At 41.9% G+C, this 27,424-nt stretch overlaps 1 protein-coding gene across 2 annotated transcripts in view; it reads right to left on the reverse strand.

The window, feature by feature from the left end:
- Positions 1 to 27,424, reverse strand: part of IFT122 (intraflagellar transport 122) — a 58,075-nt gene that overhangs the window by 1,676 nt on the left and 28,975 nt on the right. For both annotated transcript variants that reach the window (XM_082209259.1, XM_082209258.1), the window contains 11 exons: positions 17,366 to 17,527; positions 13,680 to 13,846; positions 12,664 to 12,835; positions 11,719 to 11,821; positions 9,747 to 9,887; positions 7,489 to 7,586; positions 7,040 to 7,140; positions 5,273 to 5,438; positions 2,818 to 2,929; positions 2,385 to 2,513; positions 863 to 942 (listed from right to left, as the gene is read on the reverse strand). In XM_082209259.1, the coding sequence (XP_082065385.1) occupies positions 863 to 942; positions 2,385 to 2,513; positions 2,818 to 2,929; positions 5,273 to 5,438; positions 7,040 to 7,140; positions 7,489 to 7,586; positions 9,747 to 9,887; positions 11,719 to 11,821; positions 12,664 to 12,835; positions 13,680 to 13,846; positions 17,366 to 17,527 (1,431 nt within the window). The remainder of the gene's footprint in view (positions 1 to 862; positions 943 to 2,384; positions 2,514 to 2,817; positions 2,930 to 5,272; positions 5,439 to 7,039; positions 7,141 to 7,488; positions 7,587 to 9,746; positions 9,888 to 11,718; positions 11,822 to 12,663; positions 12,836 to 13,679; positions 13,847 to 17,365; positions 17,528 to 27,424) is intronic.

Genomic DNA, 27,424 nt, shown 5'->3' on the forward strand with positions numbered 1-27,424 from the left:
GTATGAGGTTTTTTGGGGGAATAATCTGCATACATTAAAGCAGCATTTGCACTGAGTTATCAGTTTCTTTTCAGTTCTTTATTTAGTCCTGGAAATATTCCTAGTTCTGGAGAGCTTGCACGTGTCCTCTTGCAACGCGGTGCTGGAAAGCACTGAATCACAGAATTATAGAACTGGAGAGTTGGAAGGGAACCCAGGGTCATCTAGTCCAACCCCCGACCACGCAGAAATTTCAACTAGAGCACACATGACAGATGGCCATTCAACCTCTGCTTTGAAATTTTAAAACTTGAAATAACTGTGCCAACTCTTGGTCTGACATAGGTTTTCTCCCCATTCCAGGTGCATGGTCAGAGAGTAAGTGGGTGTTGGATCTCTGATCTGCTCCTGGCATGCCTCTGGGGTGCTTCCTTTTTGCCCTTACCTCACTCAGCTATGGCAGCAGCCCACCAGGGAAACCTCTAGCTGTGAACCTCCCCGTGAGACCATGGAGAGGAAGGATTGCCATATCCAGTGGCCTCCCAGCCACCCTTCTTGGGGGCTCAGGATGGCTCCTTCAATGAATTTTCATGAGTCTTCTTGCAATTTGGGCCATTTGACTCAAATAAGCAATTCTCAGCTGGGTCTTACGCTCCACCAGTTGGGGGATTAAGAAATAAAGCAGTCAGACAAGTCAAGGGAAGGCTGTATCTGGTGGAGTAAGGTAGAGATGGTTTATGGGAAATTACAAAATATTTACAGATGGAATGAAGATGTGACACAAAGAAAACATCTGCTGGTAGGAAATCCATACTAGGTGCTCTTTCGCAGCACAAAGCAAAAAACAAAGGTGAAAGGATTTGGAGGAAAGACATTTTCTAACCTCAAAGCTCAGTTTTGCTGTAAATGGGTCATCCTCTTCGATCTCGTCTGCTTTGTAAAGAAGTCTCATTGTCTGCACATCTAGGAACATTTGTTAGGGAAGAATTGCACAGAAGTAGGGAGTGCAAAGGGAGAGCACCTGTGTGGTGTTCAGATTTCTATTCCCCGCATGTCCAGTGGTGAAAAACTCATACATTGTGATAGAAACCCTGGCTTGCGATCAAAACTGCATGTAAGTCTTGATCAGGATGCAGAAGGCTTGCCTCACAGTGTTTGAGAGCAGCAGATTATGGAAAACAAACACACACAAGTTATTCCACAGTTAGTCCTTTGAACAAGGATGCTTAATAGGCTAACTCTCAACCTTTCTCCCAACATGCATTTAAAGTGTTATTCTCATTATTTCCCATTCCCACTTTTCTTCTGTATAGTGCTGCACACAGCATCCTGCCTCAACATGGATCTCAATCTCTCTGGCTTCATGCCTTTATACTGCAGCCTGTAGAATGAGACTCCCAAAGCGAATGGCCCGTTAAAATGGCAAGTTTTGGCAATGCTATCAATAATGGTGGAGTTCAAAGAAAGCCCGGTCTTGTCTTCCTTGGCTGGAGGCTGGAGGATTGAAAAATAAAAAAGTAGTTTCTTTAAAGTCTGTTAGGGAAACAATTATTTTAAGTCCTAACAGTTTGATGTGATTGTTCAAACAAAAAGGATTTAAAATATATTAAAATTGCACAGCTGGGGTTTTTTCCCTGTTGTGGGGGCTGGATAAGCTCAGCCCAGCGAAGGGATGGAAACTTCTCCAGTGTAACAGATGTTAATCTAGGACTGCAGCAGAGCACTGATACTCATTTATCTTAACCTTTATCTGTGCATGTAAACCTGAACACTGCATTGCATGCTAAACAACTGAGTATCAGAGGTGAAAACACTGTAGCTAAAAATATATTTTTTAAGAAGTGCATGAGGTTGGGGAGAGGGAAGGAAGCTGGGAGCGGGGAGGGAGACTAAGGATTTGTACTGTTCTATTGTAGTACAGTAATGTGTAAACCCTAATAAACCATGTGGATTTTTTAATAAAATAAAAATTACAGTGTTACTATATAGTTGTTCCAAACAAAACCTGGTGAAGCACAAATTAATAAATATACAGGCTCCAAGCTACTTTGGTTGTTTTGCTGCTGCAGTGAGCTAAGCTTCAGTTTGGCTTAGTGTGTCATCTGAACTTGGACTCGCATTTCGCGCTCTCTCCGCATATCACAAGCTGTAAACCAAAGAACAATCCTTGGTTGCAGCTTGTGGTTTGTCTGAAGAGAGTTAATCTATGACTTGAGGTTCCGAAAGCATGCTAAGCCAAACCATGGTTTAGCTCAGCAAAACACAAAAGCTAAATGACCAAGGAAGACCAAAGTGGCCACAATCTCCTCTCTGGAAGCCCACTATGCTCTTTTATGCTAAGACATGGTTTAGCTTAGTGTTACATGTGAAAAAGGGAAGTGACGTTTTCAAGAGTGAAAGGATACCATCACTCATCTGCTCTTGCCATTTATTGTCTCTTTTGTTGAGTCTCGGCACTTCCAGATCTATCAAAGCAACAGCTTCTTCATCAGTGATCCCCTCCTCTAAATAGAACTCAACCAGGTGTAAGACATCTGTAAAGGACAGAGGTGAAAGCGAGACTTAGAAAATCCACAATGCCTGCTGTATCCATTCAAGAGATAGACATTGTTGTTACACACACACACACACACAACCTGTTAGTAATGAGATTCATATACTTGGAAAACCACCTGAGGAAGAACACACACACAGAGAGAGAGAGAGAGAGAGAGAGAGAGAGTAGAAACAGGCACTGCACTGCCAGAAACTCCTGTAAGAATGCAGAATCACAACAATTTTAGACTCCACAGATATCAGACATATTTTATCCAGGAAAGCGGTAATATTTCAACGCACCATAAGAAGCAGCAGCGAAGACAAAGGGTTGCCTACAGTTAATACAGACGTTCCCCAGGTTGTTCAGCAATGGGTTGTGGGTGGAACACCTGTAACACAGAGGCACAAGCTCCTGCAAAGAAGCACACAGAGGTTACTGCAAGCAAAAGAGCCCAGCTGAACATGTTGGGCAGAATCGTAAGAACAGTGGGGAGCCAGTCTGAGAACTCCTAATAACTCCTTCCCTAGCACCTCCTTATGCCCCCACCCGCTCAAAAGATCTGCTTCAGAAAAATCAGACGGCCTTCCAATGCGGCCTCGAAAAGAAGGAACTGGGCTGAAGAGGGGAAAATCCCCAAAGCCTGATGCTGGTGGGGAAGAACTTAGATGCAGGATTCTAGATTCCAGCTACTGAATCTGACCAGTTATCACTACAGTTACAGTATATATTTTCACATTGAGCCAACTACCTTTTATAAATAACCAAAATGAGTACGTGTATTGAGAGGTTCAGAATGGAAACATATATCCTTAATCCTAAAATGACATCTTAAAAATATATCCCATGGATTCTGCAAAACATGCTCAGACTCTGGTGAACTTTCAGAGGAGAAAAATTTCTGGAGCAGACAGTAACTACTAACAAGGCTATAAGCATGTGCCATCATGTTTCTTGTTTGATGTGCTGAAGAGACCATTAAGAACCATCCTTGGTAGATAGAAGCAATCAAGACATAATAAAGTAGAAGATTTCATCTTTAATACAGAGGGCCCAGGTTGTTCACGCCAAGCTTAGCCGAGTTTCAGTAGAGTTGAGAGACACCTTTGGCAGGAAAACAGCTAAGGGAGTTACAACAAAGTGCAAAATCTCATGTCTGATATAAAGCACCTAAGTAAAGTGAAATTATTCACCTTCTCTCCAAAAGCAGAAAAAGGCAGACACACACACCCTTTTTTAAAACCACAAAATATCAGTGAGTAATGGAATGAATGCCTCCCAATGTGTCGGGATTTAGAAAGCAATCTAGGGATAGCCAAAGCGGTGCCTTCCAGATGTTGCTGGACTACAACACCCATCATCCCTGACCACTAACCAGGCTGGCTGAGGTTGACTGAAGCTAGTGTCCAACAACATCTGGATGGCAGCACATTTGCTACCACGGCATGAACACAAGGAGACAGATCGATCTATTAATGGCTACTAGCCACATTCAGCTGTAAAATATTGTATACATCTGACTGTGTGTGAACTTCCCTGAAGCAGTCTGCCTATTCAATGTTGGCAGCCAAAAAACGAGGCTATATGAACCACATGAGAATTCTCATTTTCTTAAGTTTCTTTACACCAAAAAAAAAGGGGGGGGAGAACAGAACCAAACATAAAATAGTGAAATTGGGGCCTTTAAGCTTTCATAAATATTCTTCCAGTATATGACTGCTTGAGTCATTAGATATTCTATTTTCAAACGTTGCAGCGTCAGATGAGTCCTATGCAACACACAACTCATTGCCAGAAAGATGTGAACAAAGGTTACTGAAACAGGTTTTTTGGCTCAGAGTCTTGATGAAACATGGGACCTTTGATTCATTCACTTCATGTCCTTTTAAATTGCACAATTACTTCAGGCAGCTATATGGATCTCCAGGGCCTTATTGTGTTTATATTATTTCAGGTGGCCAGATGGAGTGCATTTTTTCCTGTTCATTTAAGGTTAAGCATTTGCACCATACAATTTATTTTGATTTGCACGCCCCTTTAGATAGAATTTTATAGAACATTGGCAAGACTCAGACAATGACTAAAAAGCGGAAGGCAAGCTTTTAAAAACATGATTTACAAAGAGTAACGAGTCCCAAGTGCTGGAAAAGGGGGGAGCCTGACGAATGGGATAGGCCCAAACATAAGAGACCAACGGTGAACAGTCCCAGAGAGAAGAGAGGAACTAAATGCTTATGGGAATACATGAAAACAGAGCCCCTTAGACTGCAACCTGGGAGTAAGCCCCACTAACTCAATGAACTTACTTCTGACTAGACATGACTGCACTGTTAGATAGACACTTTTCTCTTCCATTTGGAGCTCTTTTAGGTGTTTTATTCTTGAACCACTTTTATCTACTTTTATATTTGTATACTGTATCGTTGTTACCCACCCAGGGAACTTATGGTAAAGGGCCGGCAAGATTATAAATAATATTGTAAATAAAATAAGTAAGGTGAAGCATGCCACAGAGTGGTGGGAATAAGCAGTGCAACAGTATCAGCCAGGATAGCATGTGGGGATTAAGTGGGTGAGGCAGTTTCTTGAAAGACATACATTTGAACATGCAAAGCACCTATCTTCATTTTAATAAGGAGATGCAGAAGCAGTGCATTTACTCGCAACGCCTCTCAGATTATGTACACGTGCCAGTGTGGTCTCTTGTGTCATGTCAAATATGGGGGGAAATGGGGAAAATACAAAATGGGAACTTACTTCACTGTCATGAAAAGGCTTGGACCGGATTGTCAGGCTTCCCAACTCAATTGATTTCTGAAATCTAGCTGGGATCTGCAGCCCCTGCAATTTGTCATAGGCATGACGAGCCAATTTATAAGCCCCCAGAGCTTTGCTCTGCTTTGCCAGGGCAAATAATGTATTGCTGTAATCAAATTAAGGAACAAAACATACATATGGCAAGCAGGAAAAAAACCACAACATTGCTTTCAATCAGAGAAGCTATGTGCTTAAGCGCAACCAAAGCCAGGGCTTGGAAGAGGCCTCCGCTGGAGAAGTCTGTTTACATAAGCATGTTTACATAAACAAAATGTGAAACAACTGCTAGATGGCTGAAGGGGATGGTGTTTTGAAAGAGAAATCCCATCAATATGAAGGGTGCTTCTTTGAAATTAGTGATGTTTGCACAGAGAAGAAGGGACACAGAGGTGGCTTTTCTTAAAGAACCTCCTTTTTTGTTGTTGGTCAAAATGCCTCCACCTTGCAACATAAATTATTGCATGCAAAAGGAAGCCAGTAGACAAGCATCACTACAGTCTGTTTTTCATACCAAAGTCCATTACAAAAAACAAGGGTGCTTCCTTCCAGTTGAAAGGCGATTAGACAGCGAGTGGGGCCAAATCTGCTGTCTAGATAAACTAAATGCATTTGACAGAAATTAACAGGCCTCAAGTAAAATATTTTCACTTAAGCTGGGTTAACTGGACTTCACTGAACAGAAAAGAACAAGACTGAAGGGGCAAGTTATGAGGAACCTCCTTCAGTCTAAGCCACCCTAAAACCTTGACCATCCTCTTACTGTAATGAAGCCTGTTTATCTTAGAAACTCAAAAATCCCAGGGAAAACACACCATGCAGCTTAAGCTTGATGTAGGCCATCCTGAATTCAAGCTGATCATAAATGTGGTCTGTGGAGACCAGGACCAAGCTTCCAGAAAAGCAATTCTGGACAGAAACGAAGGAAGTTTCATATTTGGAGCCAAGCCAAAAGGAGGATTGTCAAGAGCCAGTCAGATCCATTTAGCTCAGCGCTGTCCACAATGTCAGTCATGGCTCTCCAAGATTTCATATAGGAGTCTCTCCTAGACCTATCTGGAGATGCCAAGGATTGAACATGGGGCCTTTTGCATGTAAAGGAGATGCTCTGTAACCAAGGCATGGCCCCTTCCCAAAGGAAGTGATAGGAAACAAGTTGTCCCAGACATTCATCCATGGAGAGGGGGGAGGAAAAGCTTGGTTACATTCCAGATACTTGCCTGGACTTTGCATGCCTTGAACTAAACTGTATGGCCAGTCAAGAGACTCCTTATGGCAAGTGTAACGTATCTACAATCTTCACAGTGACAAACCCCAGAAAGGTAACCATGCTGGTCTGCTACAGCAAACACAATGGTGAGTCGTGTGGCAACGTGAAGACTAACCACATTGTTGGGGCATAAGCTTCCCTGGGTCAGATCCATCTGCCCAAGTGAAGGGCTAATTTTCTAAGCAACATGTCTGCATGGTTCACAGGTGCTTCCAAAGCTATGCAGGAAGTGTTTTATGCTTCCAAGTGTTTAAAGAGGGTTGGAGGTTCAAACATCATATAGAAGATGGAATAGCAACCTATTGATATTCTGTGTAATGTAGCTCTGAGAGAGCAAGGATCACATAGATTTTTGCAGCACATCAGTAACAGACAACACCAATGAGCCTTCTGCTTGGCCTGTCAGCTCTTGAATTTGGATTTTGCCTTTTAAAGGATACACTTTAGAAATTCCCAAAGGTGTTTCCTTGGTCAGGCTATGAAGTAAAAACCGAGACACGTTAAAGAGTGTTTCAGGCAAGCAGTAATTGAAGGGTTCTTCCTGCAATGTTAAAAAAAAAAAATTAAAAAAATTAAAGGTTAAGCTAATAAAGAAATGCACAGAATTAAGCATTAGTTGATTGCTATCTTGCCTCACACTGCTTTCCTTTATTCAGAAAGCAACAACACTTGAAGAATCCAAACAGATTAGATCTAATCTCAACTTTAAAGAAAGAGGCCACAAAGATAAGCTACTCAGGGGACAATCTTATACCAGCCTCTCCATGAGAGGATATGCTGGGTAAGACACAAGAGGCCTAAGAAACACATTGCATCAGTTAACAGTCTTTTGAATGGTTTCAAAGGACAAAGAGTGAACTAACTGTGAAGCTCCATGTGAAAATCTTACAGTGCATTTGTGGATGAAGTGATAGGCATGATAAAGTTCTGCCAAGTGCTGGAAGTGGTGAAACTTCTGTAACATTTCAGTCTTCTGCTGCTCGTTGTCTGAGGGAGGGAAAGGCAGCATCAGTATAAAACCTCTGATCAGTTGCCAACCTACAGTGAGAGACTTACTCAAGAAAGATCACAGACCCATCCTGCTTACTGCATTAACACCCCTAAGAGATTAGCACCACTGAGCAAGTGTGCCTCAAAGTATAGCTTATGTAGTTTGGTGAGCTTTATATGTCATTTTGGGCTTTAAAAGCAGGAAAATTAAGAAGACAAATGCATAGTTTTAACACAGCCGGGGGCCATAGCTAATAGCGGAGCACATTTCTAGCAACACCATCTGCAAAGCTATAACTAAAGGAAATAACATTTTCCATGTTTACATTTAGACTGAACAAGCATTTTTGGAATAATTTACACAATATTATTGCCACTGCTGTGCAGGTTTACTTGGATGGCAGTCCCATTGTGTTCCATAGGGCTTACTTCCATGTAAGTGTGCACAGGAAGGGCAGTGACTTTACTCAGTGAACAGTATTTAAGAGTACTGGCAAAATGATATCAATGTTTGTACAATGTTGTTAAAAAAATTATAATGCCTGCTCCACCTTAATTTTGGGTCACACAAAGCTAGGGACAGACAGCATCTTATGGTAGTGGGAATAATGAATATGGAGCCAAAATCAGCTCTCAGACTGACATGTTCCTGGGCAAATTGCTCTTTCCTGGTGTAAACCCCACTCTGTGAAACGGGAATAAGCTGCCTGCTTTATAAGATCACTGTATGCATTAAAGAAATGGTTTAAGCTACTTTGTATGCAAAGGCTGCAATCCCTACAGTACTCAGCAGGAAACTCAGTGGGACCCATCCTCAGTTAAACATGTTTGAGATGCGTATTGAGGCTGTGCTCCTCAGCACAGTTGACTACACATTAAATCCCCCTAAGCAAAGGATTGCTAACAGTGAAATGTAAAGATTCATAAATGGCTTCTGAAACCTCCTCTCTTCTCCAGTAAAACTGATCGAGAGCATTTAGACTGAGAAACCTCTCCAGCAGCCCTAGTTTTGGAGCTTGCCCAATAGGGCCCTGGGCCCATGGCTCAGCTTCCCCAATGCTGTTGCCAGAACAAGCATCACATTCTAGAAGAACTAATGAATGTCAACTTCTCTACCCTGTAAAAGACTTTCACTTTTAAAGACCAGCAGCTCTGAGCTTTAGCCTTCTGGCCACCCATTGAGCAGCATGCTAAGGAATGATGTACGGCAGATGTCATCAGCCACAGTGAGCCTTCCTAAATGAAGACCAAAACCTCAACCCAAAACTTGTCCCCGTATTTTGTGCCTGGGATATTGGAAGGGAAAGCATATGGATGGGGAAAAGAATCAAGTCCACAACAGCACCTCTCTTGACACCGACCTGTCAAGATGTTAAGATCTTTAAAGGTGGGGCCCTTCCTGCTGCTCTGATACCAAGGGATTGTACATTTAGCAGTAACATGGCACAGGGCCTTTTTGATGTTGGCACCTCAGTTGTGGAATACTCTCAGCTTGGAGATTCAGTTGACACCAACAGTAGTTTCTTTTTGGAAGCAACCCCAAATGATTATGTTTCCACAGGCATCTGCATGATATCAACCTATGGAAATTTTGCTGGAACTTTATTTTTTTAACAGGAACTTTAATCATATTCATACTGTTGTATTTTCTGCTCTTGCTGTGTTTGTGATATGATCTAAACCCCACCCTGGGATCAGTAAAAAAAGAAGGACAGGAGACAAACATTTTAAATAAATGAACATTTTTTAAGGTTCCCAAAGGAGGAATACCAGAAGAGCAAGAAGCCTGTGGAAGAGCAGGACTGTCGACAAGCCCTCCACCTTGAAATGAATAGGTGGGCATGACCAAACCCATGCTGTTCCTTCAATCAGACTGAGCTTGGGCTTCCCCTAGCAGATATGTGTGCCTCCACGTTTTGAGAAACTGAAGTTACCTAGTTTTCTTAGAAGACAGAGCTTGAGCTAGGGTTAAGAATGAGGTTTCTCTTCTCAGCCATACATGAAAAGATAAGATCATAATATGTACAATATAACAAAACTCAAAAGTCTTGTACAACGCAATTCACAATGAGTTTTCAGTTAAGCCATCAGAGTTTGAGAGATGTTCTGCCTTCGGGCATGAACAGATTACATGTAAACTTGCTTGTATTTCCTTACCTTGAGCGATATCTAAACACTGCATGGACAGCATCCAGTAATAATATCCTGCATCATTGAATCGGCTTTCTACCACAGCGTTGCGAGTTAATTGTTCCAACACTTTTACGGCCTCGGTTTGCCTGCCAGCCTTGTGGAATGCTGCAAAGGGGGCCAAAATAAAGAAGATTTTACAAAGTGATTAAACCAATTAACTTGATTAAAATTAAGAACAGAGCCCACAACTAAACAAAGGAGCAGATGAAAGGGATTACACCCTAGTATTCTTCTCCATGTTTGTGGGGAGGTTAATGTAGCAGTAGATACTTCAAAAATGTACTTTGTGGCTTTTATGGTGTCTTGGGCTTCTTTCATGTACTTTGTGGGCACAATCCACCAAGCACTGCTGCTGCACAACTCCCATTTATTTCGAGGTTGCCTTTGTATGGTTCCTGAAAGGACCCATTGAAACCAATGAGATTGTGCAGCAGCACTAAATGGGCTGAAAAGCAGTGAAGTGAGGAAAACTGTAACTGGGTGTTTATCTAGCTTTTTGAGTTCAGTACAAACCCAAGTTAAAATGGTAAAAAAAACAACCTATCAGGGGCAGTAATGACCAAGGAATTGCACATGTGATCAACATTCCCTGCAATATATGTGAAAGCAGAGTCCTGATCCTTTCCTAACTGCTGCTTCCTGTTCATTGCTGAGAAACCCTGTCACTTAAAACACACACATCAACTTCCAAATCAACAAAGCTATATATGCATTTGCCATTTAAACTCAGGTCCTTGCACCCAAGTTCAAAATGTAAAGTGCAAATAAGCTCAAAATATAAAGAGTCACTAGCTGAAATTAAAACTCGGTCCAGATTCTACTCAGTAAATATATGCTTTACAAAAGCTCAAAACAGAAATTTGAATGAGCTTTGAGGGCTAATTCACACCCTTACGTTTTCTGTTAACGGTCTTGTTCCCATGTGCAACTTATACAACAGAACTGCTTATGAAAGGTAATACACAGAATTTGCTGCTCTACAAACTGAATTCTCATAGATTTTCATATCTGACTCATCACCACCCTATGGCTAGAGAAGCAATCCTCATGTGTTCCACTGATATGCTAAGGACATGAAGGCTCATTATTACTTTTTTTGTTCCTAAAGACTAGGTATGAATGTGCAAGACTACCAAATGCTTTTCTAGCTCTCCTGAGACCTGCTGCCATTCTAGTTATTCAGACTGGGACAATCCTTTCCCCAATACCAGTAAAAGTAAAGGTAAAGGGACCCCTGACCATTAGGTCCAGTTGCAGACAACTCTGGGGTTGCGGTGCTCATCTCGCTTTATTGGCTGAGGGAGCCGGCATACAGCTTCAGGGTCATGTGGCCAGCATGACTAAGACACTTCTGGAGAACCAGAGCAGTGCACAGAACACTGTTTACCTTCCCGCTGGAGCGGTACCTATTTATCTACTTGCACTTTGATGTGCTTTTGAACTGCTAGGTTGGAAGGAGCAGGGACCGAGCAATGGGCACTCACCCCGTCGCGGGGATTCAAACCACCAACCTTCTGATCGGCAAGTCCTAGGCTCTGTGGTTTAGACATTGGCATCCCCCCCAATACCAGTACATGCCTTTTTTAAAAAATACAGAATATATATGTGTCAAATTATTATCAAGGACTATTGGAGCAGAAAGTGAGTAGAAACACTAGATGTAGAATCTACTTATTTGTCTGCTCTTTTTACTGAATTATACTTTATTAAATTTGTTGCTGCTGTTAGTGGCAACAAGAAGCTTACCCAACAACTAAAGTAAGTATTGAGTAAGATCCATTTAAGAGTCTTCTTTTGCTTTAAATGCAAATTTTAGCATCACTTTCAAAGAGACAGTGCTTGAACTTTTGTTCCTGGGAACTTCCCCAGGGCATGTTGAGTGCTATCAACATTTTAGTCAAACACACACACAGGTGTACTTGCAATGCTGTCCTACCTTTTTGGGCTTCTTCAAATCTATCATTTTCTGCCAGCCACTGAGCGTAAGGAACATAGACCTCATCCTTAAATCCAGGGTGCTTTTCACACAAAGCAAATGCCTAAGTACCAGATAAAAATCATTCTTAACATGCTTGCTGAAAAACATAGCTGGACATAAATGATTTTCCAGTTCACAAATACATCTGAGGAACTTTTCCTGATGGCAAATAAACAATGAAATCAAAGTGAAGTAGTTTGCCACATGTGGGTCTTGGGTTTCAGACCTGGTTTGCATTACAGTCAAGAACTGGTGCCTTGTGACAGAAATTTATCAACAGCACGCCATTTCAGTAAGTAATGCTTTCCCCAGACAATTGAAAATGAATTCTGTAATCCAACCTTCCCCATTCTGGTGCCCTCCAGACAGTTTGGGCTACGACTTCCATCATCTCTATCTGCCACTGAACAGAGAGGCCGATTCCCGAGTAAAAATGGGCTGCATAGATCCACTCAGATTTTGGTAAACTGCATTAGTTCAGTCATACCAGAAAATCCTAAAGGTGGCTTTGCAGTTCCGCACAACAGGGAAAGATGGCAAAAGGGTAGCAAGCTGTGCTAAGTTGAATGTCATCTCCCACGAACCATTCTCTCTTCCCCTCCATTGACCTCTTTTTCTTGTGACAAAATGAGCCCCATGTGGCACAAAGATGTCACAGATCAGCATCTGAGGTAAATAGCTCACTGTAATTGAGGAATTCCTCAGGTGAAAGGCTTCTCATGCAATTGGTTTATTTCTCCTCAAGTAGCAAGGTTACTCTGAAATGCATGATAGAACATTGACATGCACGCAACTTAAGTTATTAAAAAAGGAGAAATATTGTTTATGCAATTGAAAATATTTAAGGCCTAGGATATATCCAACATGCAGATACCCAGAGGATGATAAATGAGTTGTACTTACCTCATCCCACTGCTGAGTTTCCACATGGAGCTGTATCAAGGCCTTCAAGTCCCCAATCTTTGTATAGATTTCCGCTGCGTAGCCATGGTTAAATAGCTTTTTGAAATAGTAGGCACACTTTGTCAAAGGCTCGCGCTCAGCTTTATCCAGCTTCCGAGCAATATCAATCAATCTAGATGCAGAAGAAGACCCATCAGTGGCTATAAAACTCTTAGTTCTTGCTACCTCTTAAAAACATATGCATGCAACTTGTTGTACAGAGTTCTAAGTATGAAGGCAAAGCACTTTTGTTTACATGTATAGTCCAGCAAGTTCCTTGCCAAACTATAAACCTGCCTGTTCACCAGAAAGGACTCATGGACTGTAAGCAAAAGCTTTCAGATACAAAACTGCAACTTCTAGTGTGCATGGCACAGCCTTGCTACAGAGAATCCAGTCTGCAGCTTTGATGCAGACTCTGGAATCCTATTAAAATCCTAAGAAATTCATATTTCATGCATGCTTTATCTTCAGCAGTGTTTTCTTAAGGCTCTGAAACCAACATTCTACAAATCAGAGTAATTATAGATAACCTTGAAGAATGTCCTTATAATTGTTCTTGTAATTTTAATTTTTCATACCATGGTTTTGAATTCTTTTATCTGTTGCTACTCATTTGATATGCTCAGAGCCACTTGGAATGCAATTTTGTGTAAAAGCAGCCATACACAAAAGTACAAACGAATGGATGAATGCTTTGAAAACAGGGTTGCTGAACATGCAAATCACAGGCGCCATAATCTTCAACTATCTTCAGTTACAGATTTGTACAGCAACTAGCACAACTGAGCCCCTAAGTAATTCAGGGGCGCTCTACGTCTCTCACTAGTTACAGACCCCATTCCCACTATGCCAATATAGGATTTCCCTCCCTCAACATGTGCAACCCATAGAATGAGCACAATCAGAAAAAAATGGCAATATTTCTGCTGAACAATGGCAGCATATAGCTCTGAAAAAAACAAATCAAGACATACACATCAACCCAGCCCTGATCTCCGCTGATTTCTATGGCCTTCATGTGCTCGCCGGCAGTAATGTACATCTCCACAGCTGATTTGGGTTCATTGATGTTCTTGGCCCAGTCTGCTTGTTTTGTAATTAGCATCTTCGTATCTTTGGGATCTCCGGAGCCAAGGAATTCCTGAGAAAAGTGCAGGAGATGACAATCATGATGCTTCCTGTAGCATTCACTGTGCAAACTGCCCATTCCAAATACCCATTTCCCCACCAACTCACTTTTCAATATACTCTGGTAACTTAATTGCAGTTTCCATCACATGAGGAGTAAAAGAAGAAGAAATTACTAAATCAACTGATTAGATTTAAGCATGACTGGTATTACAAAATACACAAGAACTCTCATAGTTTGAACACAGAGAAAACAGAATGTCTGCAGGAAATTCTCTGGAGGAAAAACCAATGAAATATCAGTTTTTGCCCGCTTTCCATGACTTGCCAAGAACAACGTCTGTAAATAAAGTTAAGAGACAGGTGACAGTTTTCTCTAAACAGGTCAGTCTTACAATTTAAGAGGTCCTAAAGCCAATGGATTCAATTATAAAATCTGGTCGAAAACCATAATGGCAAATTTGGCTTACTCAACAGCTCTTAAGGAAAGGATTAGCAAATGTGTGAGACTAGAACGTGAAAGTTGACCCAAACACTTCATTAATTGCAACATTACTTTTTACTAGTGTTCTACAAGTGGCTCAAGAGACAGAGTGCTGGATTCTGATGAGGAAGGTCTCTCATCAAAGAGCCAGGAAACATGGTTTGCACACCTCATGCCTCTGATTCAGTTTTTGGCACCTCTGTGAAGGGGCAACCGCCTGTGATTCTGCAAGTCACCATGAGCTTGTACTCTCTCTCCCAGGTTCTAAATTTACAAAATGGCAACCTAAGTTGCTAGACTGTTTTGAAAACATGTGTTACAAAGACCATAAAGCACCTCTGGTTTTTAGAGAGATGTAACACATTTGACACAAACCCCAGATGTTACTAAAATACTTATGGCAAAGTAACAGAAAAGGGCCTATGGCTGGGTACCTGTTGTGCTAGTTTAATGTTTGCTGTATGAGAAGGGCTGTGACTCTGACACATATCTAGCATACAACCCTATCAGCACATGATGGCTACAACCTATTGGATTTGGGGGTGGAGGGAACAGAGAAACACAGAAAAGAAACTGATCAGTTAGGAGGCCACAAAAAGTGACAGAAATCCTGTTGCTCAAAGCAGAGTAAGCACATACTTAGAATGGGACACAAGTGTAACCAAGCCTGCAGGGAATCACATCGTGTTGGGTGAAATAGTGTCGTAAGTCATCCTGGCACATCCCTGCAGCAGACTGGTGTTAATGTAATGCAAGGAAATATATCCAGTTGCTAGATTGTACCACACTACAGGACTCTAAGGTAGAGCAGAACTCGGCAGAGATCAGACACTAAGTGGAATGAAGTAACCACTCTGAATTAGTGTGACGGGTATATAGCATCATTGCGGCGAATGTGAGCCCAGAACAGCATTTACAGAACATTAAATTCAATTCTGCTTAAGAACATCCTGCTGTTCTGTGGGGTCCAGTTAAAAATAAGAGCGTTTTGTTTTATTTGACTGAGAAGAAGCTGAACCAAGAAATGAGAGAGACAGTGTTTGTTTTGTGTAATTGCGTTTTGTAGCTTAGATCACTGAAATAAATTAGAAGCAGAAAGCTCAGTTTCCTGAACTGCAATAAATTACTTGTGAGTTGACAGTAATGTGTGATTTGGTATACTGATAAGAAATCTAAGGTCCCATATGCACATGATCTCCAGAGCTGTCCCCACAGTATAGGATCCCCCCTCCCAACTACGAACTGTCCAGGGTCGTTTGAAACTACCAAGGCTCAAGAGACAGGCTCTGCAAATGTCTAGTAGCCTGAGGGTAGCAGGCAAAAAAATAAGAATCCGCATACTCTTTTAAAAAGCAGTACTGGCAAACCAAAGTTCAACCACTGAATAAAACTGACTCAGTTTAGTTGCTCTTTTGTCCATGAAGTTAACTTCATTACATGCAAATATATGTAATGAAGCTCTGGCAGCTGTGTAATTTTTATTTTAAAAAGGAACAGCAGATTTCAAGAGGAGGGATTTGGAGGGAGAGACTGAGAGGATGGGGAAAGAGTTAAGTAATCCCTTATTGCTTCTTCATTCAGAGCTGCTATTTCTTTAACATTAAATAAACAGACTGAAAACCCAACTTTCAGGGCTTAATGTGTGTAATATGTCATTAGCCTCTATATGAAGCTCTGCTACCCTGAAAAGATTTCATTTTACTCTAAGCTGGTTCAGCATTGTGAAAATTCATATTAGCATGATGACAAATTTCTACTCTATGAATTAGATTTCTGCTTCAGAGGAGTTTAAACACAAACCGATATTAAGACCTTGCAATTTTTAGTCTAACTTGCTAGAGAAAAGCAGTGTTGCTCAAACATTGACAATACCATCTGCATTTCAGATGACCTTTCCCCCCCACAGAAAAGAAATTTAGAAATATGTGCGCCAAGGCAAAGCTTATGTCCAGTAATGGATGGAGCAAGTCTGTAACGAGTGATTAATGAGACTATAAAGCGTACTGATTTTCAAGGTTTTTGATAAGAAAAATACCACAGAAGACGTTAAAAGTCTGCAACATAAAACTTATGAAAGTGAATGTAAAACTGTCACATTCTTCATATTGTGTACAACTTATTTCTACATGGGAATTTGATTTGCAGACATATACAAAAACAACTTCAGGGTTCATTTACAGGATCAAAGGAATCAAAGATTATTTCAGAGGCTGTTAACTGGTATTGTGAAACTTGCTGAGATATAATGGGAATCCCAGTTTTTAAACCACGTTCTTGCACAGTAATGCAGCACAATACCACCATGTAGGTTCCTAAGACTGTACAAAGAACCCTGTTGGGTCAAGTCAAAAGTCCACCTAGAGCAGCTTCCTGTTCTCACAGCGGCCAACTAGATGCCTACAGGAAGCCTGGAAGAAGAGTTTGAATTTGATATCCCACTTTATCACTACCCTAAGGAGTCTCAAAGCGGCTAATAATCTCCTTTCCCTTCCTCCCCCACAACAAACACTCTGTGAGGTGAGTGGGGCTGAGAGACTTCAGAGAAGTGTGACTAGCTGAAGGTCACCCAGCAGCAGCATGTGGAGGAGCGGGGAAGCGAAACCGGTTCACCAGATTACGAGTCCATCGCTCTTAACCACTACACCACACACTGTAAGCAGAACCTGAGTTCAATAGCACTTTCCCCACTTGAGATTCCCAGCAACTAGTATCCAGAGGGACACTACCTGCAACACTGGAGGAGGCAGTACACAGCCATCAGGGCTAGCAGCCATTGACAGCTTTATCCTCCAAGAATGTCTCTAATCTGTTTTTGAAACTGCCCAAATTGGTGGTCATCAATACATCCTGTGGGAGTGAATTCCATAGTTTAACTGTGTGCTGTGTGGGAAAGTTCCTGAGAGGTTAGTTACTTAGGTCAGTGATATTTACCAGGAGTTTCCAGAAAAGAAGAACCAAAGAAAATGCACACGCCAAAAGGAAACTGCTTGATTCTTGGACGCCAGAGCCAGTTTAAATAAACACCCCATAAATCCTAAATCCATGTACCTTTGCATAGTCAAACATGCGCAAGTCAGTGTACATATCAAGAGCCAGGTTCTCATGTCTACTTCTTTTGTACAGCTTGGCTGCTTCGTGGAACTTTCCTTGGTATGCATAAACATCGGCTAGAAACAAGTCATTGTTGCTCTCTCCACGCTTCTTCCTCTCCTTAAAAAAATAATAATAAAGGACAGGAAATGTTTTAGCAAACATAATCAGGCAGGAAACAAGATTGGCTAGAGCCACTGAAAATATTAAGCCGTGATTCACAAAGCTTTTAAACTGGATTACTGACGCATAAACTGACTTAGCCCTGCTAACATCAATAGCACCATTAGTAAGCTTTCTATGTTGTCTCTCTACTGCCCCTCCCATTCAATAGTCCAGTAGAAAACAAAACACATCCCATTGTAAGATATAATTTAACTGAACATAAAAGTCAAGGCAGGCTCACACCTTAATGCAGTACCTAAGAACATAAAATGAGCCTGTTAGATCAGGCTGATGGTCACATAGTTTAGCATCCTGTTCCAACAGTAGCCTGTGGGAAGCTTGCAACCGGGACGTGAGCGCAACAGCCCACCTGAAATTCCCAGCAACTGGTATTCAAAGGCATAAGGCTTATGACACAGCAGTAAAACACAACCATTGAGGCTACTAGCTGTTTATAGCATTGTCTTCTGTGAATTGGTCTAATCTTTTTAAAAAGCCATTCAAGTTGGTGCGCATCACTGCCTCCTGGAAGAGGGCTAACCATCATTTAACTATGGTCCGGGTGAAGAAGCATTTTATCTGTCTTGAAATTTCCAAGATGTTCTTAATGATATATTCCTTTTATAATCCTATTTACCCCAAATTTCATTTCTAAAAATACTTCTAGTTCTCAAATTCATCAAGTTTCTCATTCCTTATTATTTCTAATACAGGTTATATCATGAGGCAAACAGCTGTTAAGATGCGGATTTCAGGAATAATAATTTATTTATTTATTTATTTATTTATTTATTTATTTATTTATACCCTGCACATCAAACATTAAAAAACTTCCCTAAACAGGGCTGCCTTCTAAAAGTCAGGTAGTTGTTTATTTCCTTGACATCTGATGGGAGGGCGTTCCATAGGGCAGGCACCACTACCGAGAAGGCCCTCTGCCTGGTTCCCTGTAACTTCACTTCTCGTGAAGGGAGGGAACCACCAGGATACTAGGTGACCTCCAGCCAAGTCATACTTGGAGGAGACCCATTGAAACCAATGGGCTCAAATCACTTAGGCAGTTTTCAGTGGATGTACACTGCGGATGACCAGCCTTGAGTGTCACCCACAGACTGGTGGAAAGGCTAAAGACAAAAAAGCTAGTAACAGCTCTTTTGCAAAAGAAACTTTTGTGCATCTCAGAATAAACATTTTGAAACACGTTCAAAGAACCGCAGTTTAGCACTATCATGTGTTTCGCCTCAAGATAGAATGATAATAAATTTATCACATACAAGCAATAGGCACATGCAGGTTTCCCAATGACAACCAAGATCTGAGAGGTGACATCAATTCTACATTGGCATGATATGTAGACAAACCCTATGCAACACATGTCAAACCTTGTTCCTACCAACGCTTACTGCAATGTTGCTCTTATCTACAGTCCAAGGCAAATGAACTTCAAAAGGGTTAGGATTCCATGGATACATTGCAATATATCAACACTTTCAGCATTAAAGATGGAAGAGTGTATTTGTGATGTTTAGTGTCTACCAACCAGACAAAAAAGGCTTATAAGGAAATGGCTGGAACCATCTAAAGCTCTTTCAGATAACAGTTCTGTCACATGAAGGACTGGGTTGAAACTTACTCAAATGAAATGGTGCCAGTCATTGAGGCAAAGAATCAAACACAATGATCCATGCTCAAAAATTCTTGAGGAACTCACCCGCAAAGAGCACAGTACAAAAGGCAGCTAGATACTGAGCAAATCAGTACTGGAATGATCAGTACAGCAAAATACAAGTTGCTTTTATGCTTTTTATTATGGCTACAGGAGGACTCTCAGCCCCATTCTCCCAAAGGCAGCAGGGAACGAGTGGATCACCAAGAAATAAAAGCATATGTCGTATCAGATGAAATGTTTCCCTGAGCTATAAATGCCTGAGACTGCGCTGGGATAACCCTTAAGCAGTTAATAAATTGTTACCCAGCACCAATTGATAACTTGTAATTTAATGAAAGACTAAATACGGTGGGAAAGTGATCACGCCTTAGTTTGGCATGCTTAAGAGGTGTCTCTGGAATAATGCCAAAGGTGCTGATCTACCAAACGTTTCATTGCCCTCCTGTGTCTCAATGAGAAATTATCCACTTGCAGTTGTTAAGAAAGCTCAGCAGCTTCCACCTCCACTGTTCACATTGTAATTTTCGCATTTCTGAGTTATGATCAGTTCATCATTATGGGTATCTTTTCCCAGGACAACCAATGAAGCCCCTTGGTGCTTCTCAAAAGCAAGGGCTGTACTGGCTTATGCATGAGAGAGATGGCACAAAGAAACCAAGAAGTTGATTGAGATTGCCCAAAGCTCTAATACAAACATGTTTGTAAATATGACCTAAAATAACCATAATACTAAGTGGGCCACTATGGCAACTACATGAAGTAGACTTTGTTTTTAGCCTTTTCTGTTTTATCTGTGTTTTTGTATTTTTATCTGTAAGCTGCCTTGAGTCCCAATCTGGGGAAAAGGAAGAATATAAATAAAAACGATGATGATGATGATGATGATACAGGCATACAAAACTGCTACGTAAAACACTTTCCATGGACAGGATAAATGTGAGTTTAAGAAGCAGGGCATTTGGTCAATGAAGTTTACAGGTGTGACATTTGCAGCTGAACCTACTGATCCATGACTGGACTCTTCAGTCTGCAGTGGAAATTGCAGTGCAAATTAGTTCAAAAGAATCGACTGCCTTACAAAGACAGATACATACATATAAAAATGCTTGAATTTCATGCGGGACATTAGGATCCTGTTGTTCTGCAGAACCCCCTTTGAAAATAATGCAAGTTATGCCAGGGTCTTTGGACTGTGCATTTGAATTCATTGAAAAATCTGTTTTACCTTTTAAAAATATGTGGAAACAATTGTTAAGAGCAGTGCTCTTTTTCTAGAAAAAGAGGTGTCAGAACTCACCATGAACACCTCCCTTGCTCTCTTATAACGGCAATGGCGTCTACCTGAGAAGTGCCAGAACTGAGTTCCGGCTGAAAAAAAAAGCCCTGGTTAGGAGCCCAGGTAACGTTTCTGAAGTGTCCTAGTTTGTACCTACAATTGTCGTAAGCCTTTCTACTAAATTTATCTATCCACTCCCTTTCTACCCTGCTCACTTACTGCCCCATGGGTCCTGTCCTTCCTCCTTCTCCAGTACCTGCCAGGAAAGAAATACAAACTGAACACATTTGAAAAATGTGTATTATTTACATTTGTTCTACTTGCTGACATGTGTGATTCTTGGCAAAGCTCTTACAACTTTGACAAGGTTATGGAAGGCACGCAAAACGAATACAGAGACACGAGAATGAAAGGGAATTTCAAGTGTCTGGTAGCCTTAGATTTTATAGTATAATGCAGATTTAATAACCAAGGTTGTAAACATCAGAAAGTGGTGGTGTTGCTTTTATTTCTATTTTAAAAATTAATGGTCACCATCTGCACTATCAGTTTGTTGTTATGGTGATCAACAGCATGGAAATGCCTATATTTTTAATTAAGTACTTTGCATTTTAAATTTAATAGTTTCTAGTTAAGAAACATGGCACTGAGCGTAACTTTTTAAAAAGTTGCCGCTGACAGACAGCTAAGAATAAATTTTAATGAAGAACTTTCAAAGTCACTACAATGGAATAAAAATATCCTTCAATGGGATGGCTACATCTACAATGAACTCTGCAACATGTCTCCCTCCCAGTGAAATAAATCTACGTCTTCAGGAAGGACTAACCTTAATTGGTTGCCAGCTATTATTATCATTATCATTTTCATTATCATATTATATTATCCCTGCCCATCTGATGCGTGTTGTATTAGTGGAAATAAAACCACTTTCCTGTCATGGAAAGATGCTTTCTTTGAGGAAATGTGCACATCGTGTCTGCGTGTGTGTTCACACTCATGCATATGCCTGCACACAAGTGCTGTCAGAATCCAAACAATATCAGTGGCTGTTCTAGAATCACAGAATCATAGAGTTGGAAGAGACCACAAGGGCCATCGAGTCCAACCCCCTGCCAAGCAGGAAACACCATCAGAGCACTCCTGACATATGGTTGTCAAGCCTCTGCTTAAAGACCTCCAAAGTAGGAGACTCCACCACACTCCTTGGCAGCAAATTCCACTGTCAAACAGCTCTTACTGTCAGGAAGTTCTTCCTAATGTTTAGGTGGAATCTTCTTTCTTGTAGTTTGGATCCATTGCTCCGTGTCCGCTTCTCTGGAGCAGCAGAAAACAACCTTTCTCCCTCCTCTATGTGACATCCTTTTATATTATTTGAACATGGCTATCATATCACCCCTTAACCTCCTCTTCTCCAGGCTAAACATGCCCAGCTCCCTTAGCTGTTCCTCATAAGGTATCATTTCCAGGCCTTTGACCATTTTGGTTGCTCTCCTCTGGACACGTTCCAGTTTGTCAGTGTCCTTCTTGAACTGTGGTGCCCAGAACTGGACACAGTATTCCAGGTGAGGTCTGACCAGAGCAGAATACAGTGGCACTATTACTTCCCTTGATCTAGATGCTATGCTTCTATTGATGCAGCCTAGAATTGCATTGGCTTTTTTAGCTGCCGCGTCACACTGTTGGCTCATGTCAAGTTTGTGGTCAACCAAGACTCCTAGATCCTTTTCACATGTACTGCTCTCAAGCCAGGTGTCACCCATCTTGTATTTGTGCCTCTCATTTTTTTTGCCCAAGTGCAATACTTTACATTTCTCCCTGTTAAAATTCATCTTGTTTGTTTTTGCCCAGTTCTCTAATCTGTCAAGGTCGTTTTGAAGTGTGATCCTGTCCTCTGGGGTGTTAGCCACCCCTCCCAGTTTGGTGTCATCTGCAAATTTGATCAGGATGCCCTTGAGTCCATCATCCAAGTTGTTGATAAAGATGTTGAATAAGACCGGGCCCAAGACAGAACCCTGTGGCACCCCACTAGTCTAAGAACACCACATACTTTTAAAAGCAATGGCCTTAATAATATTACTCAAATATTCTCAAAAATCTAAAAAGAATGATTGGGCAGACCACCTAGGTTTACCACTCTAGCTGTTCAAAGTAGCACTTTGTCTTTCAATCCTGTCAGAACCGGCAGCGGGATCGAAAGATATTTATGTTATTTAAGAAGCACAGTGTGTCGCTTACAAGCCTTTTATTCCTTAGTATTTTTGGCATTTACATCACTTATGCTGAAAGGTGGCCTGGCTGTATGCAAGAATTTAATAACTTGGTATCTTAGAACGAAGACTAAAATATACCACTCAAAATGGTTCCTTGTGCATATCCCTCTTTGGAAAGGGGCATTTGCCACCCTACTCTTCTTCCCTTCCCTCTCCTCTAATCCTCCACAAACATCATTTGGAGATGGAAATGGATCCACGCTTTACTTTAATTATCCACTAAATAATTTCAAACCCCATTCTATCTGTCCTATTTCTCATTGTTCTACAAAGCAGCAATATTTAATTTGGAAAGCTGTCACTTTGTCCGTTCCCACCCCCCTCACCTCTCTTAACAGAATCAATCTCCAGGCATACTGAGCTGATCATTTGCAGGAACAGAAATACAGCCCTCCCCGCTTGAGAAAAACTGGATATAGAGATTAAGAATTGGTGTCAGAGAATCCTAACCGGATTGCTAAAAAGAAAGTGAATAAATAATGAAAAACAGTGGGTCGTCCCTGCAAGGCCTTCCGCTTGCACAACTGAACTCCTCCTTCCTCTTCTTTCCCTGTGTCCTCCACTTCCCATCTGGCTCACAATATGCCCTGGATGGTGGGGGAAATGCCAGAACAGAATTGGGGGACATTTGAAGGGAGAAGAGGGAGGTGATGTTCCACTTAACTGGAATTCCATTCAGGATTGGCACCATTTCCTTAGTAACTTAGGTACTTTATGGATCAAAATAGTAACTGCTAGCAATGAATACTGCCATAGCTTGTCGAGTGTCCAGTGACTATCACCTAAACAGAAACAAATTATTAAAAGAGGCGGAACAAAACATGAATGCAATTGGTGGAAGCAATTGACCGGCAGATAGCAGGCCTTAAGGATGCCATTTTCTGAACTCTTGTTGCATTTGAAGAGATCATGGTTTGGCATTAGCTAGAACTCTAAACCCAGTCACAGAGGCTGATTCCATTCTAAATGTATCCTGGAAATATATGAAATCAGCAATGTAACATCCAGACTTGCTAAATGCTTAAATGTTACAAAGCCAGTAGCCCAGTTCAGATGCTGAATCCCCAGCTTGCTAAACCACGGTCTAGAAGCCAGGAATGAGCATGCTGCCCTTGCCTCCACCCTTCCTTGGCATGCACATACTCATTTAAGCAATTAACTATTCTTGCTGAAACAGGGAACTGTGGATTAATACTACCATATGAAGCAGGATCTTAAACCACATGCAACGCTTAGCCATAGTTTAGTGTTGCATGGATAAGCCTTGATGAGCCTGAGCAAAGCATCAGTGTTGTGTTCACACAAACAGGAGGATGGCTACTGAGTTTATTTTCAGTCTCAAAGAATCTTGAGCTTAGTGTTAAGTGCAACCCAGGAAACCTGGTTCAAAACAATCAGCAGTTAATTAAACAAGACAGGTTCATAATCCATGGTTTGAAGCTGACTTGCTTAGCAACTAAGCACTGTTTGTTTTAAACTAGGTTTCCTCATCTGCATGTAAAAATAAGCCAATGTTCTTTGGAACTGAAAGTTAACTCAGCAGAATTCCTCCTCTCAGCAGCAGAGAGGAAGGGTTATTGAGCAAGGCTCATGCCGACCACAGGCTCCCTGAGGCTTGTCCACTTAGCGATAAAGAATGGTCTAGCATCATGTTTGTAGTTGGTTTAAGATCCTGGTCTGTAAACTGACATTCCTCATTTTGGACAAACCATTTAATTGCAGTTTAATTAAACCAAAATGTTGGCACTGGGGAAGTAAAGAGGGAAGAAGCAAGGAAAGAAAGAGTGTGCAATCCTGTTGTTGGTTCCCAGGGATAAACTAGGGCAGCCCACAACAAAAATTACTTCATTCTGTCTACACTGGTAGAGTTTTGCCTGCTTTTTATGCCAAAGAAGCACATTGCCCACAGGTTTCCCAACATTATGTACTTTTACTGTGACTGGACGACCTAAAGAGAAAGCAAACAAACTCCAGAGAAGTGTTCCAGTCAGTGACCAAGCAAGTCTAGAATGAAATTCAGTCCACTTGTTCTGCACCTAAAGAGATATGCAAACACACCAAGTGGCATGTGAGTATATACTATTTTATTATATATGGTTGTTGCTCCCTGCTCCTCAAATGTGCAAAAAACTAGCCTAGCAATTTCAAACCACATGCAATTGCCCCACTTCAAGATCATAAAATCTAGCTGTACTAAAATTTATCAAATGGCTGCTGAAAGTTATGCTTATACCATCTGGATTAAAAAGAAAAATTAATCTGACAAGAACATAATGAAAAACAGGATTTGGCAAATGTTTCTCTCTAATTAGTGGCATGTTATCTATGAAAGGAAGGTTTAATGTTATAGCATGCATACAGAATGCCAAATTACAAAGGAACATAGGGTGCTGCCTTGTAACAAGTCAGACCATTGGTCTATCTAGCTCAGTGTTTCCCAACCTTTTTTGGGCAACGGCACACCTGTTTAAGGAAAAAAATCTCGCGGCACACCACCATTACAGCCCCGTGACGTCAGCGCGCAGCGTCATGCCGGGAGGGACGCACGAAAGTGAAAGTTTTTTCCCTCCCCCTTGCCGGGGAACCTCCAAGCTTTGGGGGTGGGAGGAGGCAGCAGAGCGAGGGACTGAGGGACGGCGGCAACTGAGGCGGCGGCGGCTGTTGTGGTGGTGGCGGCGATAGTGGGCAGAGGAGGGGGCGGCGGCGGGGCTTGAGGAGCCGTCGCCGGGAGTTGCTGCTGCTGTTGTTGCTGCTGCTGCCCGGACATGCCGGCCTCCTCCTCCTCCGCTGTCTCGCGCTCCTCCCTTTTGCACGCGCTGCCCCGCCGCTCGGCACCACCACCGCGGAGCCGCCCCCGGCTCGACGCGGATCCTCGCCGCCACCGCCTCTCACCGCCCGACTCGCCCGCCTCCCTCCCACGGCACACCAGCCAATGTCTCACGGCACAGAAGTGTGCCGCGGAACACCGGTTGGGAAACACTGATCTAGCTTTCCAGTGTTCCAGGACAGGGACATTCCCAGCCCTACTAGGAAATGACAAGGACTATACCAGAGACCTTCTGTGTGTGAAGCAGGTGCTCTACCACTGAGCTATAGCTCTTCTCTCTAAACTACCCACATTAAGCTAAACATCAGTGCATATATAGCCACAGTGGACTTACATTCTGAAGCACAGGGAATTACAAGATAGGGACTAATCTGTCATCCATCTCATGGGGTATCTAACATGAGGCAGGAGAGCCCGTTTTTGCTTCCACCTCTCTCCAATTAATTTAGTGCGGAAGTCTTACAGCCCACCTTTTTTGTTGATTGTCGGTGTTTCAAATCAACAGAATAGCATCTTCTATTCTCTCCCTGCCTCCCAAGCTTTTCCTTCCTTAATGTAGCTCCCTCACGCATCTGAGGATTTATCCTACAGGATACACAATCTCCCCCCATGTATCTTAATGGTCTGTCTGACACCCAACCCTACAAAGAATACCCTCTACTGCATTTTATCTTTTGAATAATCTGCAAGTTCATTGCCAGAGAACTAAAACAAATCTCAAAGGATAAAGGGTGGGGACAAATGACTAATTCTACAGATTCAGACTCATTTGAGAAGCCATTGCTCCACATCTCCCTTTACTTTAATGAGAGAAAGGCTAGATATATGCTCCAATGCAGAAGGCTGGATATATTTGTCATTTCCTGCCCTGAAGGGTCTTTCACAGCACCCCAAATGAATTCTATCAATTCAGTTTCTTCTATCAAAAGCAGAGAAGTGAAACTGGCAATGGCTGCTCAACTGGAACTTGGGGTGGCGGTTGTAGCCCAGTGTGGCTGCAGCCCACTCCTGGGGCCATCCACACTGGGGCGCCACCATTGGAGGACACCAGAGCCTCCCCCTGTGCCTTCACGGCTTAGCAGGACTTGCCCGTGAGAATGGGCCAATCAGAGGACAGCTGGGGGGCAGGCTTGCAAATACTGGCAGCAACCAGAACTTCCCAGCTCAATTCAGCTTCTGCTATCAAAAGTAGAGAAGTGAAATGGTCAAAGCTTTTTCACAACACTCTGAAAAGGGAGAGCACATGGCCTTCAAATGGAAAAAAACAAACCCACACCTAAAACAAAATTAGCTTGATAGAATGGGAGGAGGCAGATTTACTGTTTTATGAACCGTACAGCAGCAGAGCAACAAATTAAAATGGTGCTGGGAATCAGTAACATCAAGTATCTTTAGATACAACAAGCATCTAGATTCTGCACAAAAAAGGGGCGCTACAGGTGCTGTATCAAGAAGTATTAAAAACACTGTGGTTTGGGAGGTTAGGATAATGCAGCATCTCTGCAAATGACATGAAATGTCTGAACCCGGCACATTTATGGAAGATAAATCCATCAGTGGCTATTATCCATGCTAATTTAGTGGACCGTCCAAGTAAGAGGCAGCAGACCTTTGAAAACCAGTTGCTGGAGAGTTGATGCCCAGCTTGTGAGCTTCCTGGAATTGTCTGGGAAATAGGATGCTTGGCTGAAAGGAGCTTTGGTCTGAAGGAGCCAGCATGGCTCTTTCCATGTGAAATGATTAATAAAATGTACCTCTACTGCATAAAACTGCAACTGAGTGGGAATTCTTTAAAGCACTATATGTG

Source organism: Podarcis vaucheri, assembly GCF_965113315.1.
Source record: "Podarcis vaucheri genome assembly, chromosome: 2".
In the NCBI taxonomy this organism is placed as follows: domain Eukaryota; kingdom Metazoa; phylum Chordata; class Lepidosauria; order Squamata; family Lacertidae; genus Podarcis; species Podarcis vaucheri.